The following is a 19,771-nucleotide window of genomic DNA, read 5'->3' on the forward strand; positions in this document are numbered from 1 at the left end:
TATCTTTTTTTTCAGTTATTTTCGGTGGAGCCTATTTGGTGGCTTTCAGTCTTGTAGTCATGCCAGATGATGTAAGGTCTATTTTATTATTACTAGCTCGCCCTGGAAGTGCAATTTTCGTCAGAGGAGAGACCAGACACAATGGAAGTGGATCGGGAACGTGATCCAGATTTAGATCGATATTTTGATCGTGACCTATAAGAAGGCTGTTGCCATCTATATACTTGATTCATTTGTTGGTCACGTAAATCCCTTTTGAAATTTTTTTACCTTGAAAGCTTGCAACTCCTTCTCCATTTTACCAAGATCAAGATCATTGTTAAACTTGGCTAGAGCCTCAATAGATAGTTTAGATTTAACACTAGAACTACTGAGGTAGTCATTTTGACTACTTTGCACTATGTATTTCTATATGTGTCACGAGTCCAGTAGTTCTAGTGTTAATTAGTTGGAGAAGTTCTTCCATTTCTTTTTCCATTTCTCCAATAGATGAACTGTTAAGTTCACTAAGAAGCTGTAGGTAGCCTCTAGAGCATGCACTCAACAGCTCCTCCCACTTAACTCTAAAGGACTCAATCTCGACAGGAAAAGAGGGGAAGACTTGTATACGAAGTCCCCTTGGGATTAAATTTTTCAGTAAGTACTTGTCAAGAAATGAAATGCCCTGTTCCACCAGGTTTTGGTTCTGCGTCGCAAAAGTTCCCTATAACGGGAAATTGCCTCTTTGGCATCGATATCACCACAAGCCTCGTCGCCGTCATTGCCAGCCGCCTCAAGTGCCGTGTTACGTTGTGAGAGCCAGACATCATCACGGGCTCTAAAATCCATAATACTTGGAACAAAAACTGTGGAAACCACAGAATGATTAGACATGGATGTTCCTAATACATAGAAAGACAAAAGAAGCGGGGTGGATCATATAGGAGATCAACACCCAGCTTCAGAGCTACTCAGAGGATATATTTAAACCACAAAGGAGAAAGAGTAGAATTGCTTCAAAAATATTATTTTTATTCATAGAGATCATAAATATATGAGGAAAAGGTCTGTATGGACCAAAAAACACGTATATGGCACAGAGTGGAGACCAGATGGAAAAGATAGGCAAAAAGGACCGATCAAAACACTTCAGTAAGGGAAAAGATCAAAATTCCACCTGAAAACTGGTCATATACATGCATATACAGATAATAGATAAAAAACACGTGTTTATGAGCAATGCAACACCACAATTGGGTTAAATTCATAATAGAAAAAACAAAGTGCTATATGACGTGCAGATAGGTCCGAGGGTGACAGGGAGGGTTACCCCATGTATAAGATTCCAACGTACGTTTCACAATACAGTGGTATCTTGCTTCATCAGGGAGTAGTAACAAGCACAACAGGGCCAGTTTAAATAGCCCTGAGGCAGCTGAATCTCATAACTGATCAAGCGGCGCAGGCGCACGCAGCGCCGCTCAGACCCAGAAACTCCCGCAAGCCGTCACGGCCTCGGCACATGCGCGGGAGCAGGGACGCGTCTCCATAGCCCCCGGACATGCGCGGACGCCGACCAGAGACTGCCGGGGAGAGCAGGGCCGGTGGCGCGAGCTCGCGCACATCAGTGAAGACACGAGCCAGAAAATACAGGTACAGTAATGAAGTCATACGAATGCTGGCGTAAATACAGAAAAAATGGAAATAGACATAGACAATACATCCATTTCCATAAACATGTTGTACACTTTGATAGATCCTTGCTCTTTAAATAGAACACCTAAATGTCACTCTGTTGATTGATAACACCAGATTCTTATTTCACTGTCAAATTATCTGTTAATCCTAAAGGTTTACGTATTGTTGCATCTTATACATGTGATATTGACTTGTTTTCCTCATTTAAAAAACAAAATCTAATATTTTCCCTTCCTCTCGACATCACCAAGGAGATTCAGGATCTGCCCCAAAGACATGAAACCTACAGCTTTAAAAGGCAGAGCCTCCCTATACACTTCAGTTGTTTGCAATCCTTCGGGAGACCTATAGTGACCCCTCCCACCACCACCAAAAAGCTTGAAAGCACACCTCACTAGGGCTGTATCCACATCTTTGGTGGAGAGACGAGAAGCCTCTCTTAAACAAATTTGTACGGCAGCCACATGGTCTTCATCTTCCATTTTTTAGGCTCCTCAGGTTGGATTGGTGTTCTAATGGCATTTACTATGGGAGAAATGTTTTGAACGTTGTGCTCCCTCCCTAGAGGATTTTCCTCCTTGGTGCTTTCGTGAGGAAGGGGAAATAGATAATTACTTACTGGTAATTGGGATTTCCAGACCCATGACCACATCCTTTATTTTCCCTTCCTCTTTATATTTTTTCTGTTCCTTTGAGGTGGTGTGTTACTCTGCTTAACCACAGGGGATCGGGGAAAAAAGGGGGTTTCTTGCCCTTGGGGTGGATTATCTCTCTCCTTGGTGCTGTCGTGGGTCTGGAAAAGCCAATAACCAGTAAGTAAATATCTATTTTTTACTCCTTCATTTTATTTGATTGATTATTTACACGACTTCTATGAAAATGTGATGTAATTCTGGGTTAAATTTATGCAGAAATATGGAAAATTCTGAAGGGTTCAGAAACGTTTAAAGAGCATTGTAACTGAAGGAAATATAGAAATGTCTGTAGTGATATTTATTACTGTGTATCCATACACAGGATTACACAGTGGTGAAGAAGACCTCTGGTGATCGCTGTCAGGCCCCTGTGCCTGAGGGATGGGGGGGAACCCTGAGCCCAATCCCAGGGCCTCCACCGCACACCCGGATACATGAGGACATCAATGACCAGAAGATCCTAGAACTCTCCTACAAGATGATTGAGCTGCTGACTGGAGAGGTGACACTGCTGGGAATGCTGGGACATTATACAGTAACGCTATGAAGGGATCGGGGGATGACGGTATCATTGTATGTGTCAGGTTCCTATAAGGTGTCAGGACGTCACCGTCTATTTCTCCATGGAGGAGTGGGAGTATCTAGAAGGACACAAGGATCGGTACAAAGATGTCATGATGGAGCAGCACCAGCCCCGCACATCACTAGGTTAGACAGGATTAAATACACACATCTGTTAAAGGGATTGGTCACTTTAGGGAAATCTGTAAACGGTGACCAACTGAAGAAAAAACTTTCAGAAAGATAAAATTAAGTAAGATTACATATATATATATATATATATATATATATATATATATATATATATATATATATAAATATAAATAATATATTTTACTTACGTCTCTCCTACAGTAAGAACCAGTAAGAGGACGACACCAGAGAGACATCCCGGAGCTCAGGACTGGTCACAGGATCATCAGGTCGGTGGGGAGGAGGTTGTAGGGATCTGATGTGTAGGAGGCTGCCATCCAGCATTGTGATTTATACATGGCGGAGAAGGCAGCTGACCACAGACGTTACAGGTTACCTGGATCGTCTCACACGTCTCTGGCTGTGGAAAAGGAGCTGACTGGTTGGATTTATATGGCAGATGTGCCGCTATTTGCTGTAACGTGAGCGTCGTTCATCCTGCTAATTAAAGGGATGTTACCAAAACACGTTATTCCCTGTCCATGGAATAAGGAATGACTTGATCACTCGGGGTTTGACCACTGGTCTCTCCATTGATCCTGAGATTGGAGCTTTGTGATCCGAAGAATGTAGCTTTGCAGCCCTTTCCTGAAAAGAGCGAAGGTGCGCATGCTCAACCTCCGCTTCATTCATTGTCAGTGGGACTTGGAAGAGCATCGCTCGGCTGTTTACATCTGTCCCATAGACAGTGAATGGAGAAGCCGAGCATGCGCACCTTCACTCCTTTCAGGATGGGCTGCAGAGCTGCATTCACAGGATCTCTGGATTTGGTGTCCCAGCAGTCGGATCCCCACAAAACTACAATGTATATGGGATAACTTGCTTGTTTGGGGGGAATAAACCTTTTAATGATCTTTTCTGGTCATCTATTGATTCCATGTGAAGTCTCTAGGTATCCGGTCACTTTTTAGCATATTTCTTCCACAGCTTGTGAATCAGGATGACATTCTGAACCATTGTCCTACTACAGACATAATGGAAGAAGAGGAGAAATATGTGAGGGGTGACGAGCAGTGTAAGAAGGAGACTCTGACAGATGACGGCTCCGGTGAGTAGTGGCCACTAAATGCAGATCACATATTCCTCTTCTCCACTGGATGCAGCAGTTTTATGTTGAATTTGGTAAAGTGGATCTCTCACCAAATCTCACTTTCACCAGATTCACAAAAAATATTTACACAACACTTTTATTTTTCTCCCATTTTTTGAGCTGAACTCAGAGATCTCAGACTTTTTCTATGTACAAAAGACCTTTAGTTGTTCACAAATTTGTGTAAATCTGTGTTGGTGAGCACTTCTCCTTTATCAAGATAATCCATCCACCTCACATGTATGACATATCAAGATTCCGATTACACAGCATGATTATTGCACAGGTGCGTCTCAGGCTGGCCAGCATGATTATTACACAGGTGTGCCTGAGGCTGGCACTATAAAAGGCCACTCTAAAATGTGCAGTTTTATCGCACAGCACAATGTCACAGATGTTGAAATTTTGAGGGAGCGTGCAGTTGGCTGCTGACTGCAGGAATGTCACCAGAGCTGTTGTCTGTGAATTGAATGTTCATTTCTCTACCATAAGTCATCTCCAAAGGTGTGTCAGAGAATTCGGCAGGATATCCAACCGGCCTCACAACCACAGACCATGTGTAACTGCACCAGCTCAGGACCTCCACATACAGCATCTTCACCTCCAGGAGCTTCTGAGACCGGCCCCCGGACAGCGGCTGCAACAATCAGTGCAAAACCTAAGCATTTCTGCACAAACTGTCAGAGCCCATCTCAGGGAAGCTCATCTGCTGCTCGTTGTCCTCATCGGAGGTCTCCACCTGACTGAAAAGGATCGTCGTAATTGACTTGAGTTGGCAAATGCTCACATTCAATTCACGGATGAATCCCGGTTTTCACTGTACAGGGCAGGTGGCCGACCGTGTGTATGGCATTATGTGGATGAGCGGTTTGCTGATGTCACCGCTGTGAATATAGTAGCCCATCGTGGTGGTGGGGTGATGGTATGGACAGGCGTATATTACGGACAACAAACACAGGTGCATTTTATTGGTGCTATTTTGAATGCACAGAGAGGTGCCTCATCCACGACCATCACCTCATGTTGCAGATGATAATGTGCGGCCCCATGGTGCAAGGATCTGTTCACAATTCCCAGAAGCTGAAAACATCACAGTTCTTGCATGGCAGCATCTTCACCATAACAGGTCACCCATTGAGCAGATTTGGGGCTCTGGATCAGCGCATACAACAGCGAGGACAAGTTCCTGCCAATATCCAGCAACTTCACAGCCATTGAAGAGGAGAGGACCAACAATCCACAGCCACAATCACCAACCTGATCAACTGTATGCAGAGATGTGTTGCACTGCGTGAAGACAAATGGTGGTCACCGACTGGTTTTCTGCCCCTCCTCCTTCTCCAAATCCCCTTCAGTTACTGGAAAACTGCACATTTTACAGTGGCCTTTAATTGTGGTCAGCCTAAGGCACACAGATTTAGACAAATTTGTGAACAGTATTTGAGAGAAAAAGGCCTGTTGTACATAGAAAAAGTCATGATCTTAGAGTTCAGCTCATGAAAAATGGAAGAAAAAAAATGTATTGCATTTCATATTTTTGTTCAGTGTCTATTTCATTTCACTTATAAAATTATTTGTCATGATCATGTCGCGGGCGGGGAGGAGGGTGTCAGCACACTACGCTCACCCCTTCTGCTCGGGTCCGGCGGCTGCTGCTCAGTGGTGGCTCGAGCGGTGGGCCGGATCCCGGGGGTTTCTCGAGCGGCACTCCTCGCCCGTGAGTGAAAGGGGGTTGTTGGGTGTGGGGATGATTAGTGTCCGTGACGCCACCCACGGTTGTGGTGATTGCACCACCGCTGCTCAGTATGGGGATCCCGGGGATGGTGATGCGGAGCAGCCAGGTGTTGTGTTGCCCCTCCGTGGGTAGGGGTTGGTGATCCCGGGGCCCGGTGATGAGATGTGAGGTGCAGGGCCTGGTGGGCGCAGGGACGCGGGGGCAGCGCTGTGCCTTGCGGCACTGTGGTACTCACTCAGCCTGAGACGTTGACACAGTTTTTACGGTAAACCAAACGGCTGGAAAGACGGTCCCACGGACGGCTGCACTTGCTCTCCCGGTAGGTGACGGTTATGTCCCTTGTCCTAGCACCTTGGTGTACTTGTTGGTTGCGATGGGTCCCCACCGGTAACCCGCTCCCCGGCTTCAAGCTGGACTGGGGGAGCTCTACTCTTTGCCCGCAGGCGCTGGCCCTAAGAAACTGGTGCCTTGGCGGTGGCGGTGTCTCTCTTACACTGGTTGTGCTGTTGCCTTCAATCGGGACTTGGTTGTTGGGGGATCTACGTCCCCTTCACTGACGGATTCGGCAAATTATGGCGACTCCAAGCCTTGCCGGGGTCCGAGAGGCCCCTGCCCTGGTGCTGACTGTCCTTCGGAACACTGCTCCAGACCGCCGGGCACACAGCCTACGGGGTCCTTCCAGGAACTTCCAAACGGTCCCCCTTCAGACAGTCACCGCCGTTGCTGACCTTGCTGACCTGTCCTGCACACAGCTGGACTACTTCAGGCTTTCTCTCTGTCACCACTCTTGCTCTCCTCCTTTACCACTTTACTTCTTTCTACTTTCACTTGCTTACTCCTCCACTTAGCTCCTCACTCAAGCTCCCTCTGAGCTATCTGCCTGGTTTCTCCCGCCTCCAGAGCTGTGAACTCCTCGGTGGGCGGAGCCAACCGCCTGGCCCACCCCCTGGTGTGAATCATCAGCCTCTGGAGGAAGGCAACAAGAATTTTTGGTTAGCTGTGGTGTTCCTAACTGGGATGTAGGGTGTGATGACCTGTGACCCCTGGCTTGCCCAGGGCGTCACATTCCCCCTTAGCAAAATGCAGACCGTCTGCGGGCTGCCCGTCCAATACCGGTTTTATTTTCTGAAAATATATAAAAGGTAAAACGGTAAACATAATACAAATTATAACATCATCCCACATCGGGAGGTTCGGTACTTAAACGTTGCATAACGGTTTACGGTTACGGTTTCCGCTCTCTCCCACCCAAGCAACCTGGCCCTGATGCTGCCCCTAAAACCCAGGCAGCACCCCTTGACCCACAGTCCAACACAAGTCACCCGAGTGGGATCTGTCCTTCCCTCCAGAGGGTAGCCACCGGTTCCTTTGGTGGCTGGGCCCCAGCCTGCTCTGCTGAGGGCCCTCCCTCCAACCTGCCTCTCCGGAGGCGGCATTGCGGAAAACGGTAACGGTAAACAACATATTTACAAGCCACTTAACGTTTGTGGGTGCCCTGCAAGTTCACGGGCTTGTCCATGGATAGTTCCCATGCAAAAACAACTTAAACGGTCCCCACAGGGACAACGGTGCCGGCTCCAGCCGGTTGCAAATCACACAGTTAATCAGGTTAAACTTCGGTAATTATTTCCTTATCATTCTTCAACTTTTGCAGAACTTTCAAACAACAAACAAAGTGGTGGTCCCAACGGGGACGGTGCAACGGGCATCCGCTGCCCTACTCCGGACTTTCAGGCTCATGGGCTCCTTCCCAGGGAGGGGGCGCGGCGCTCGCTCAGGCCTCTGGGCTGCCCCTCAATTTAGCGTCCAGCGCGAACCACCCCCGCTCCCCAAAGTACCGGGTGTATTGTACGATGTCTCCCGGCATTAGATTTCGTCCGGGATGCTCCTCAGGCAGGTGGGCATTCACATCCCGCCGGGCTATAAACACCTCGGCCTCCAGGCCCGGTTCGTATATGAACCCGTAGCCCCGGCGGACATCAAACCGCCTCACCTGCCCCTCGTACAACGGGCCCCGGACACGGAACGTGGCCTGGCGGAGATTTTCTTTTTCTCGGATAGCTCGAGCCACCAGCTCGGCCTTCTTCCGCTCCCTCTCGGCGATCTCCAGGCCCAGCGGTACCGGCTCCCTATCCCAATACGGCGCTGCCGCCAGCGCCGGCGCACGGGTCGGGCCCCGCGGGACATCCTGGACGTTGCCCACTGTCAGGAATCTGGGCGGCATGTCCAGCGGTGTCTTGGCCTTGGGCGCTGCTTTGCAGCAACAACCCGGCGCTACCTCAGCCGAGGTGTGGGGGATGGGCATAGGGGCTTTCCGCTGCTGGGCCTTCGGCTCGGAGCGGGTCATCGGCTCCGGCTCGGGAGATTTTTCAGGGGATCCCTCCGGTTCCACTTTCGGAGTCTTCCACGGTAACACCTCCGGTGTGCCACGGGCTCCGGCTACAGGTCGGCCTGCCTGGGCGGGGACGCTGGGTACTGCTACCGGTTGCGGTGGTAGCAGGCCTAGTGGCGGGGTCACGGCCTCCGGGACGGGTGGCGAGGGAGGCAACGGGGGGAGAGGGCTTGGACTGGGCCCCACAGCCGCGATGACCGGCCCTTCAAGGGCATCGGGACGTGGATCACTCACCCTCCCTTTCTCCGCCTCCTCCTCGCGTCTCCGCACGGTGGCTATAACGTCCGCCATGTCGGCCTCCCACTCCTCCATGAGGAGCTGCATCCTGACCTGCAGCCTTTGGTAGAGCTGCGCGGTTCGGATTTCCACCCACGCCGCGGTTCCAGGCGCGGGGGCTACGGTGTCGCGGGACGGCATCCACATGATGGCTTCTTCTTCCAGGAACGGTATGTTTGCAGAGTCCTGGCGTCCCTGCTTTTATAGCTGCAGCTACATGCGTCCAGCCGCCATCGCGTCCCCCTTAGCTCTTTCCGGCCCCTCCTCTCTCGGGGCGGGGTTTTGGCCTTCGCGCCTCTGCTACTCGAGAAGACGCTCGAGCGGGAACTTTTCGCGCCAAAGATGGCGGCTTCTGAAATTTTTCTGCCGGATACCTCCGGCGGTAACAAGGCGCACCTCTACCAGACGGCAGAGCGGTAAGATCCTGTTCGTGACGCCAAGTTGTCGCGGGCGGGGAGGAGGGTGTCGGCACACTACGCTCACCCCTTCTGCTCGGGTCCGGCGGCTACTGCTCAGTGGTTGAGATTCATTAGATCTATTACTAGCGCTAAAAAAAGACCGGCTCCAACCACTATCCATATACTCTACTCCCTGTCTGGGATTCCGGTTCTAATAGCTGCTGATGGTAATAGCTCTAAATTACTCCAAACACTTTGAGAGGAAGACTCACGACCGTAATCAGCTCCAGGATCTCAAGAGTCGGTGAACCTGGAACTAAGAGCGGTCATCTCCCCAGGATTACCCAGCTTAATCGGTTAACATCAGCCGTGACAACCCCATATCCTCCATAGGATCTACATGATCATCACCGAGGTTGTGCGAGGGCGCACAACCTAATCAGGTGAGAAGCTTTCATATACTATAATCAATTTGTCGCCACGGGTGCTTCTCATAGCGCTATTTCTTATTTCTAGTCACCTCTACCAGACGGCAGAGCGGTAAGATCCTGTTCGTGACGCCAAGTTGTCGCGGGCGGGGAGGAGGGTGTCAGCACACTACGCTCACCCCTTCTGCTCGGGTCCGGCGGCTGCTGCTCAGTGGTGGCTCGAGCGGTGGGCCGGATCCCGGGGGTTTCTCGAGCGGCACTCCTCGCCCGTGAGTGAAAGGGGGTTGTTGGGTGTGGGGATGATTATTGTCCGTGACGCCACCCACGGTTGTGGTGATTGCACCACCGCTGCTCAGTATGGGGATCCCGGGGATGGTGATGCGGAGCAGCCAGGTGTTGTGTTGCCCCTCCGTGGGTAGGGGTTGGTGATGCCGGGGCCCGGTGATGAGATGTGAGGTGCAGGGCCTGGTGGGCGCAGGGACGCGGGGGCAGCGCTGTGCCTTGCGGCACTGTGGTACTCACTCAGCCTGAGACGTTGACACAGTTTTTACGGTAAACCAAACGGCTGGAAAGACGGTCCCACGGACGGCTGCACTTGCTCTCCCGGTAGGTGACGGTGATGTCCCTTGTCCTAGCACCTTGGTGTACTTGTTGGTTGCGATGGGTCCCCACCGGTAACCCGCTCCCCGGCTTCAAGCTGGACCGGGGGAGCTCTACTCTTTGCCCGCAGGCGCTGGCCCTAAGAAACTGGTGCCTTGGCGGAGGCGGTGTCCCTCTTACACTGGCTGGGCTGTTGCCTTCAATCGGGACTTGGTTGTTGGGGGATCTACGTCCCCTTCACTGACGGATTCGGCAAATTATGGCGACTCCAAGCCTTGCCGGGGTCCGAGAGGCCCCTGCCCTGGTGCTGACTGTCCTTCGGAACACTGCTCCAGACCACCGGGCACACAGCCTACGGGGTCCTTCCAGGAACTTCCAAACGGTCCCCCTCCAGACAGTCACCACCGTTGCTGACCTTGCTGACCTGTCCTGCACACAGCTGGACTACTTCAGGCTTTCTCTCTGTCACCACTCTTGCTCTCCTCCTTTACCACTTTACTTCTTTCTACTTTCGCTTGCTTACTCCTCCACTTAGCTCCTCACTCAAGCTCCCCCTGAGCTATCTGTCTGGTTTCTCCCGCCTCCAGAGCTGTGAACTCCTCGGTGGGCGGAGCCAACCGCCTGGCCCACCCCCTGGTGTGAATCATCAGCCTCTGGAGGAAGGCAACAAGGATTTTTGGTTAGCTGTGGTGTTCCTAACTGGGATGTAGGGTGTGGTGGTGTGATAACCTGTGACCCCTGGCTTGCCCAGGGCGTCACAATCACAGTGCTGCTTACTAATTATATTATCACTGCTCATTATATAAGGGATAATAGAATCCCTAATTAGACTGGTAATTAACATTGAGAATCGGGCATGTCCTCTCCCATCCCACGAACTGGTATTTCTTGGTCAAGAATAGGGACATTTTAACAATATTTATATTTTATTATTATTATTATTAATAATCATAATAATAATAATAATAAAAATTAATATCTAACATATTCACATTCTTTATACCCGGTGGTGTACATTATATGTGGACATAAATACGGGAGGGTGGTAAAAGAGCTGAATATCTTCTTACCTTTTTTATGCCAGGCTATGGGAATATTACATTTATATATGAAAATATGATTGCACCGCAGCAACTTATTTATTCCAATTAGACAAAGAGCTGGCAAATGTGGATTCTCAACCCCAATTATTCCAATTAAATTGCATATTATTCTCATTCTATATTCTGTAATATCCTCATTAACCCTTTCTTTAAACCCTTATCGCCGCAACCCATTTTTATTTATTTTTTTGTTGTTCTTTTCACCTCTTCTTTCAGGAGCCATAACTTTTTCTACATTTTTGGTGACATTGCTATTTAAGGGCTTGATTTTTTTTGTGGGACAAGTTGTAGTTTTGAATAACCCGTTACTATATGTTATACTGGAAGGGGAGGTGGTGAACAAATCCCGCAATTGCGTTTTTTTTTGGGGGGGGGGGGGTTTAATGATAACTAAGGAGTTGAAATATGACTTCAGATCAGTACAATCACAGTGATGCCAATCCTGTATAGTTTTGTATTTTATTTAGTGGTGAAAGAAAAATTCTGAAATTTGTAAAAGAAAAAGTATATATATAATTTTTTTTTTTTGTTGCTTGGGTTGTATGAGGGCATGTTTTTCTTGTGACATACTGATGTTGGTAAAATTACAACACTTTTTAAAAGTTTCGGTTTTTTTATTCATAAATAATCACATTAGATTCATTTTTTGGCAGATGACTGTAATAGGAGCGCAGATAAACATCTGACGTCTGATTTAAAGGCAGAAAATCCTGATAACTCGCAAGCTACACATGACATACATGCAATTGTCCCAGATATACCCTCATCTTCTGATTCATCACAGACTGAAAAGCAAAGTAAAATTCACAGAATGGGTATGAAATATCCAGCAACTCTAAATGGAAATAAGCCAGTTTCATGTTCAGAATGTAAAAAATGTTATAACAGAGCAAATCTTATTGTACACCAGCGAATACACACAGGGGAGAAGCTGTATTCATGTTCTGAATGTGATAAATGTTTTACAGCTAGATCACATCTTGTAGTACATCTAAGAAAACACACAGGGGAGAAGCCGTATTCATGTTTAGAATGTGGAAAATGTTTTAGCAAGAAATCTGTTCTTATTGGCCATAAGAAAATTCACACAGGTGAGAAGCCATATGCATGTTCAGAATGTGGAAAATGTTTTAGCAGTAAATCTGATCTTGTCAGACATAAGAAAATTCACACAGGGGAGAAGCCATATGCATGTTCAGAATGTGGAAAATGTTTTAGCAGTAAATCTGTTCTTGTCAGACATAAGACAATTCACACAGGGGAGAAGCCATATTCATGTTCCGAATGTGGAAAATGTTTTAACAAGAAATCTATTCTTGTCAGACATAAGAAAATTCACACAGGTGAGAAGCCATATTCATGTTCAGAATGTGGAAAATGTTTTATAAATAAATCAGATCTTGTTAGCCATCAGAAAAGTCACACAAGTGAGAAACCATATTCATGTTCCGAATGTGAAAAATGTTTTAGCAGTAAATCTGATCTTGTCAGACATAAGAAAATTCACACAGGGGAGAAGCCATATGCATGTTCAGAATGTGGAAAATGTTTTAGCAGTAAATCTGTTCTTGTCAGACATAAGAAAATTCACACAGGGGAGAAGCCATATTCATGTTCCGAATGTGGAAAATGTTTTAACAAGAAATCTATTCTTGTCAGACATAAGAAAATTCACACAGGTGAGAAGCCATATTCATGTTCAGAATGTGGAAAATGTTTTATAAATAAATCAGATCTTGTTAGCCATCAGAAAAGTCACACAAGTGAGAAACCATATTCATGTTCCGAATGTGAAAAAGGTTTTAAATCAAGAATGGGTCTTGTTGTTCATCTAAGAACCCACACAGGGGAGAAACCTTATTCATGTTTAGAATGTGGAAAATGTTTTAGGAATAGGTCTGGTTTGTTTGCACATAAAAGAATTCACACAGGGGAGAAGCCGTATTCATGTTCCAAATGTGGTAAATATTTTACATATAAATCAAGTCTTGTTAGTCATCAGATAAGTCACACAAGAGAGAAACGATATTCATGTCCAGAATGTGAGGAATGTTTTCAAAGAAGTCATGATCTTGTTATACATCAAAGAAAACACACAGGTGAAAAGCCGTATTCATGTTTAAAATGTGGAAAATGTTTTCTCAGTAATTCTGCTCTTGGCAAGCATAAGACAATTCACACAGGGGAGAAGCCATATGCATGTTCAGAATGTGGGAAATGTTTTACAACTAAATCAGATCTTATCAGACATCAGAAAACTCACACCAGTGAGAAATCATGTTCCAAATGAGAAAAGAGTTTCAAAACGAAATTATATCTTGATATGCATCGGAGAAACCTTATTCATGACGAGGACCTATGTAAAGTTGGAGGTAACTCGGACGTGACCCAAAATGCCTCATGCCCCAATGGGAGCATCACATGCACATATAAAGAGTGTAAGGGGGTGTAAGGCTTGACCGCGCCACACTTGCAAATCCACTGTGTGTAATGTTTCAATTTGATATAATGGTGTAGTGTGCTCAAACGACCACTAGGTGGCTGCAATGAGTAGGCTGCTTCCCTGGTACTCCTGGGCTACAGGGAGTTAATTAAAGAAGTCGTCCAGTTACCAAAACTGATTTTTATTTCTCATAAATCTTGCTATTATGTGCCTCTCCACACATCTATTATGTTATTTTAACAATATTACCTTTTTATCATGCTGTAGCAGCACATCCTCATTGCTAACGCCAGCTCTGATGGGGTTAATTTCTCTCTCCTGACTTCCTGGATTCAGTTTCTACAACTTCCGTGATTCTTTGCGTGGGCTCTAGGACTGTATCTAACACACTCACTGAGCACTCCACCCAAAGACTCCTCCCTGCTCTCTTCACTGTGTCTGCATGTTATGGAAGCACTGAGAGAAATTACATCACACAGCAGCAGCTCCAAGCTCTGCACAACCAGGGGAAAAAAGTGTCTATATTCTGCTTGTTCTGATATAGTTCATAGTGTGTGTGTGTGTGTACAGAACTTATGATTAGCTGGTGCAACATGTGAAAAAAATAAATTGGGGGAAAAAATTGCTTTTTCCCCTCTTGCCTAGTCTGTGTGTCGTCCGTATCATCCGTGTGGCATGCATTTTGCAGGCTACTTTCACATCAGTGTTTTTTTGCCTGTAGGCAAAAAACTGTAAACCGCATATGACGGGATTCTGTGGATTGAATGTGCAACGCATGCAACCGCAATTGTTATTTTACCGGATCCTTCTAGTTTTTATGGCTGCTGCGATGGATGCAGCAGGACACAGAATTTATCGGCTGGCACTGTAGTCAGCTGATCGGGCGTCAGTTGAACTCCTGATCTCACAGCCTGCACATGCTGCGATGGATGCAGGTTAACAGCAGTCACTGACTGCTGCCGATCACATGTGACCGTGTGCGGGCTGTGTGGTCAGGAGTTCAGCTGAGTTCAGATCAGCTGAAGACTCCAGTGTCGGCCTATTACTTGTTCTGTGTCCCGCTGCATCCATCGCAGACTGTGCGGGCAGGAATTCAACGGAGTTCAGATGAGCTGATTCCAGTGCCGGCCGAACTCAGCTGAACTCACAGCCCGCACACGCTGCGATGGATGCAGGGGGACACAGAACAAGTAATCGTCCGGCATCGGAGTCAGCTGATCTGACTACTTGTTCTGCTGGCTGTGTAGTCAGGAATAGGGATGAGTAAACAGTAAAATGCTCGAGTGCTCAATGCATGTCAATATTTATTTATTTTTTTTTTTTCAAATTCATTCAAAAAAATAAAAAAAAAACAAAAACCCCAAACACATAACCCTAACCCTAAGGTTAGGGGTAAAAAAGAAATGCGTGGGCTTCCGCTGCATTCTCTATTGCTAAGGGTAACCCAAGCAGCTACTGGCTGCTAACCCCCACTGCTTGGTGTTGCCTTCACTGGCAATGGAAAATCCAGGAAAGCCTTTTTTTTTTTTTCTTTTTATATTTTTGGCCAAAAACTAAAACAAAAAAAGAAAATGACATGGGCTTCGCCATTTTTTTTTTATGCTAGCCAGGTACAGCAGGCAGATACGGACTGCCCCCAACCCCCAGCTGCCTATTTGTACCTGGCTGGGAGCCCAAAATATAGGGAAGTCCTTTTTTTTTTTTTTTTTATTATTTCATGAAATAAAAAAAACAACAACGTGGGATTCGCCCATTTTTTTTGTGTCCAGCCAGGTACAACTAGGCATCTGGGGATTGGAATCTGCAGTGCAGGGTGGCCCAAGCTTCCTGCCCCCCCTTCCCCCGCTGTGAATTGCAGTCCACAGCCAGCCCAGAAAATGGCGCTTTCATCGAAGCGCCATCTTCTGGCTCTGTATCCAACTCCTCTAGCGGCCCTGGTGCCGAGTAGCACGCTGGGTAATAAGGGGTTAATATCAGCTCTGTTTTACCAGACAGCCGGTATAAAGCCTGAGATTTTTAATGTCAGGCCAAGTTTGACGCAGCCATTCAGAATCTCCAATAAAGGGTTAAAAAAAAAATCACACAGAGAAAAATTTTTTTATTAGAAATAAATACACAGACATATTTAGGGACTCCATCTTTATTACTCCCTCTCGCCCCTCCACGATCCTGGTCTTCTGTCTTTTTCAACCGATCTAGCTATGCTATATCAGACAGCACGGTGGGGAGGAAGACGCTGCTGCTCCCCGCGCTGTCTAATCGAGCAGGGGTTACTATAGCAACGGTGATCTCCGATCACCCGATTCTCGGCGCCGCTATTCATCACCGGCTGTAGCGTTAGAGAGATTTCTGTACTGACCAAGCCAGGAGAGAGGGAGGGAAGAGAGGTGTACTGTCACATGCTGTGCTGCATGTCACCAACTTGCTCCACTCTGTGACTTGTTGTGCAGGTGACAGAGTGGAGAAAGTTGGTCCCATGAAGCAGAACAAGACACAGTGTGGAGTAACCTGGTGACATGCAGCACGACAGGTGATGGAGCAGAGCAAGTTGGTAACTTGCTCTGCTCTGACTTATGCTGTGCTGCATGTCGCCAACTTATCAGTCTCTTGCTGCGTCCGGTTATCTGTAGTGCTCGTGGGAGTACAGGATCATACTGCCCGGCACCACACGCTCTCCTGACAGCTGAGCAGATAGGGCGGCTGTGCTGGATAGTGTGATCAGATACTTGCGCGACAGGAGGTGCTGAAGAAACCCTCCCTGTACTCCACACTGGCGCCCCGTACCTCACAAGTCAGCAGATGCTAAGCGCTCTTCACCTCCCACACTGTACCATCCTACGGATTCTCCCCTGACAATCAGTATGAGTGGCGCTTGCAACCCCTGATGTACCGTCAAGTCTGAGAGCCCAGAACTTAATGTGACATCAGCGGATACCAGTGGCCACAGTACCAGGGGTCATGTGACTGGCACTAAGCGTGCAGGATAGCGCCGCTCAGTGTCAAAACTAGAAATAGAAGCCTATTAAGAAGAGATGTGAAATAGTAAGTTACACTCAGAGAAATTAAAAAAAATGAGTGAACCACCCCTTTAAGGAGAGTAGCTTAGTCAGAGAAAATAACTGGAAAGACAGGAAGTAGGCGGAGTTCCTCAGGGAGAGAAACAGACTGCGTCTGTGAGAGACATGGTGGAGGAACTACCCCAATAACTTTAATTTGGTGTGACCTGGGTCGAATCTGGGTGCTTGACACGCAGTGCGGCCCAGGTGGCAACCATTCACTGGCGAATACCTAACAAATTCCCTCAGTCACCGGAAGGTCAGTGGGCTCTTGAGAGAAGAATAGGCCCTGATTGACTGGAGAGACTGTTTTTTCTGTCAGGAATAATGAAGCTAAAGGAGAGGATGAGGAGCTTAGGGACCCCAACGGGCGCCCGAGTACCAGGGAAGTGGTCGGTCAGTAAAATGTATGAATTATCCGTTGCTAATAGTAACCCCTTCGGGAATCAAGAATGTGCCCGCCTAAGGCGAGATGATAAACTGTTTTTGAAGACATTGATAAGTAAAGAAGTTTGATTAATAAAACCTGTGACCGTGTCAGTGCCTGTGACGCATGAAGAAAAAGTATACTCATTACTGTATTGCACTTAAGTGGTGGTTGGGGTGCAGAGAAAATAAAATCGGGCTGCGCTGCAGCCGAACAGCAGGTTCTGCCACGATTATCAAACCCCCCGACCACCCCTTTAATAACATATGCATGATCAGAATGTGGAAATGTTTTCCAAGTAAATCAGATCTTGTCAGACATCAGAAATCTGACACAAGTGAGAAACCATATTCATGTTCCAAATGTGAAAAATGTTTTAAAATAAGATTAGCTCTTGATATGCATCTAAGAAATCACACAAAGGAGAAACCTTATTCATGTTTACAGTGTAGAAGATGTTTTGGCACAAAATCTATTCTTGTTATACATAGGAGAATTTACACAGGGGAGAAGCCATATTCATGTTCAGAATGTGGTAAATATTTTAAACAGAAATAACATCATCTTAGTCATCAGAGAATTCACACGGGAGAGAAATGGTATTAATGGTCAGAATGTGGGAAATGTTTCAGAGATCACATTTTGTTAATCATCAGAGAATTTATACAGGGGAGTAGCCATATTCATGCTTAGAATGTTGCAAATGTTTTACACATAAATCCCATATATTAGACATCAGAAAAGTCACATGGGTCAGAAGCCATATTGCTGCTTAGAGGGTGGTAAATGTTTCACAAGTAAATCCTATTATGCTGAACATGTGAGGAATCACACACAGGAGAACATCTTTTCATGTTCATATTGAGCATTATCTTAGGCTATGTGCGCACGCTACATCTTTTACTGCGTTTTATTTGAAGTTTTGTAAACACTCAAGTGTGGGAGGGCACTAGATGCAAATAGCATATGGAAATCAAAAAGGGGATCATAAAAAACCACTAGCACATTTTAGAAAAGACTTGAGCAAATGAAAAAGAAAAGAAAATGTGCAAAAAGTGGGATCACCAATATAACAAATAATATCATTTATTAGACACAAAAAAACAAACATGGACATACATTAAAACAATTAAAAAAGCACAAGCTTATATGAATACATATATTTGGTGTCAATGGTATATGGCACCAAAAACACCCCACACCCTCAACAAGCCAAACAACCCAATGGAGAGGACATAGTCCGGCAAAAAGGTTCAAACAATTGCAATATAATAAGGCAGGTGAGTAAAATGCAACACCAAAAAATGCCCAGACATAAATAAGGTAAGTAACTAACTAGCAATGCATTGCAGTAAATAACACACATGGGCTGAAACACAACAATCACCTGTCCCAAGAACGTATGTTGAACCAGAAAGATGCAAAGGCGCACGCCAGTAAAAAATGAGGGCTGGAGGCGAGGAGAATACAAAAGAGGGTGTGGGGTGGTGACCCACGCGCATCTCTACAGCAAAGTGTAGCTTCCTCAGGGAAAGTGAGGAATGCCATGAATAGTGTGTCTTAAATACAAACATTAATTGATTAATAAATTGTTTACCAGCATGAAGGTAGGCGGCAGAGAGGAATCACCATGTATACCAAGGGACGCCGATGAACGCAGCCATGTTCGCCATGTGATACGGTTAGGTGGGCTCGTGACATGAGAGTACCATATACTGCGCATGCGCTAGATCAATGACGCTCGTAATCAAAGAGCCTCACATGCGCATGCGCATGCGCGACGCTACAGACAGAAGGAGCGCACATAGTTCAATCACATGACTACAGGCCGTGCATCACGTCATTCATCAAGCGCGCATGCGTAAGCACAATCGTATTACATGTAGTACAGGTTCCTATAGAACATCAGATGCATATAAGCAGAGAGAGGTCTGCATGCGAACACATGATACACAGCACTGTCCTTGCCATAATGTCACAAACAACGTTATGTAGGTAAATTATTATCCAACGCATGCGCAGAAGCGGCGGCACTCATCACAGCAGAAATGAACTCATACAGTCAAAAAAATAACCAGAGATCTGAACTCTGGATGCAGCAAATAGCACCGTATAAGGCATGGTTCACATGAAAGCCGTGGGAATGTCAACGTGATGCAATTATGGCAGAATAGACCAACCAAAACACAGATAGACCACATGAGTAAAAGATACATCCATATGAGGGGTATGGATCGCAAAATGCAGATGTTCACACATGTCGCCTGGGAGTACATGAAAATAAATGGAGGGCCCAGTACAGGGTAAACCTATCCCAAAAAAAACACCAGAAGGCATATGACGCAAACAAAGAAGAGTAAGCGTGCGAACACGTAACATACAACACTACCCATGCCATCACAACCGACATTGTGTAGGTAAATCATTGTCCAGCGCATGCGCAAGAGCAGCGGCACTCATCACATAAACTCATAAGGTTATTGAAATAACCAAAGGTCTAGACTAGATACAACAAGTGAAATAGTGTAAGGCTTAACACACATAAAGGCAGTCAGGAATGTAAACATGATAACATTATGGCGGAATAGACCAGCTGAATCATAGATGGACCACATACGTGATAACAAATAAAAAGTCCTTAAACTTGAAAGGGGCAGGAAAAATCTCTGTGGAGAAGAAGACCCCTCTTTGTGGGGCA

General features: G+C 46.4%; 1 protein-coding gene across 1 annotated transcript in view; it reads left to right on the forward strand.

Moving 5' to 3' along the window:
* The window catches only part of LOC142312566 (uncharacterized), a 74,588-nt gene extending 57,417 nt beyond the window's left edge, over positions 1-17,171 (forward strand). The window contains exons 10-14 of the mRNA XM_075351558.1: positions 2,695-2,874; positions 2,957-3,080; positions 3,288-3,355; positions 4,053-4,173; positions 11,801-17,171. Coding sequence (XP_075207673.1) covers positions 2,695-2,874; positions 2,957-3,080; positions 3,288-3,355; positions 4,053-4,173; positions 11,801-13,437 — 2,130 coding nt within the window. The 3' untranslated portion in view covers positions 13,438-17,171. The remainder of the gene's footprint in view (positions 1-2,694; positions 2,875-2,956; positions 3,081-3,287; positions 3,356-4,052; positions 4,174-11,800) is intronic.
* The last annotated feature ends 2,600 nt before the right edge of the window (positions 17,172-19,771 follow it).

This window comes from Anomaloglossus baeobatrachus, chromosome 5, assembly GCF_048569485.1.
Source record: "Anomaloglossus baeobatrachus isolate aAnoBae1 chromosome 5, aAnoBae1.hap1, whole genome shotgun sequence".
NCBI classification, from domain to species: Eukaryota; Metazoa; Chordata; class Amphibia; order Anura; family Aromobatidae; genus Anomaloglossus; species Anomaloglossus baeobatrachus.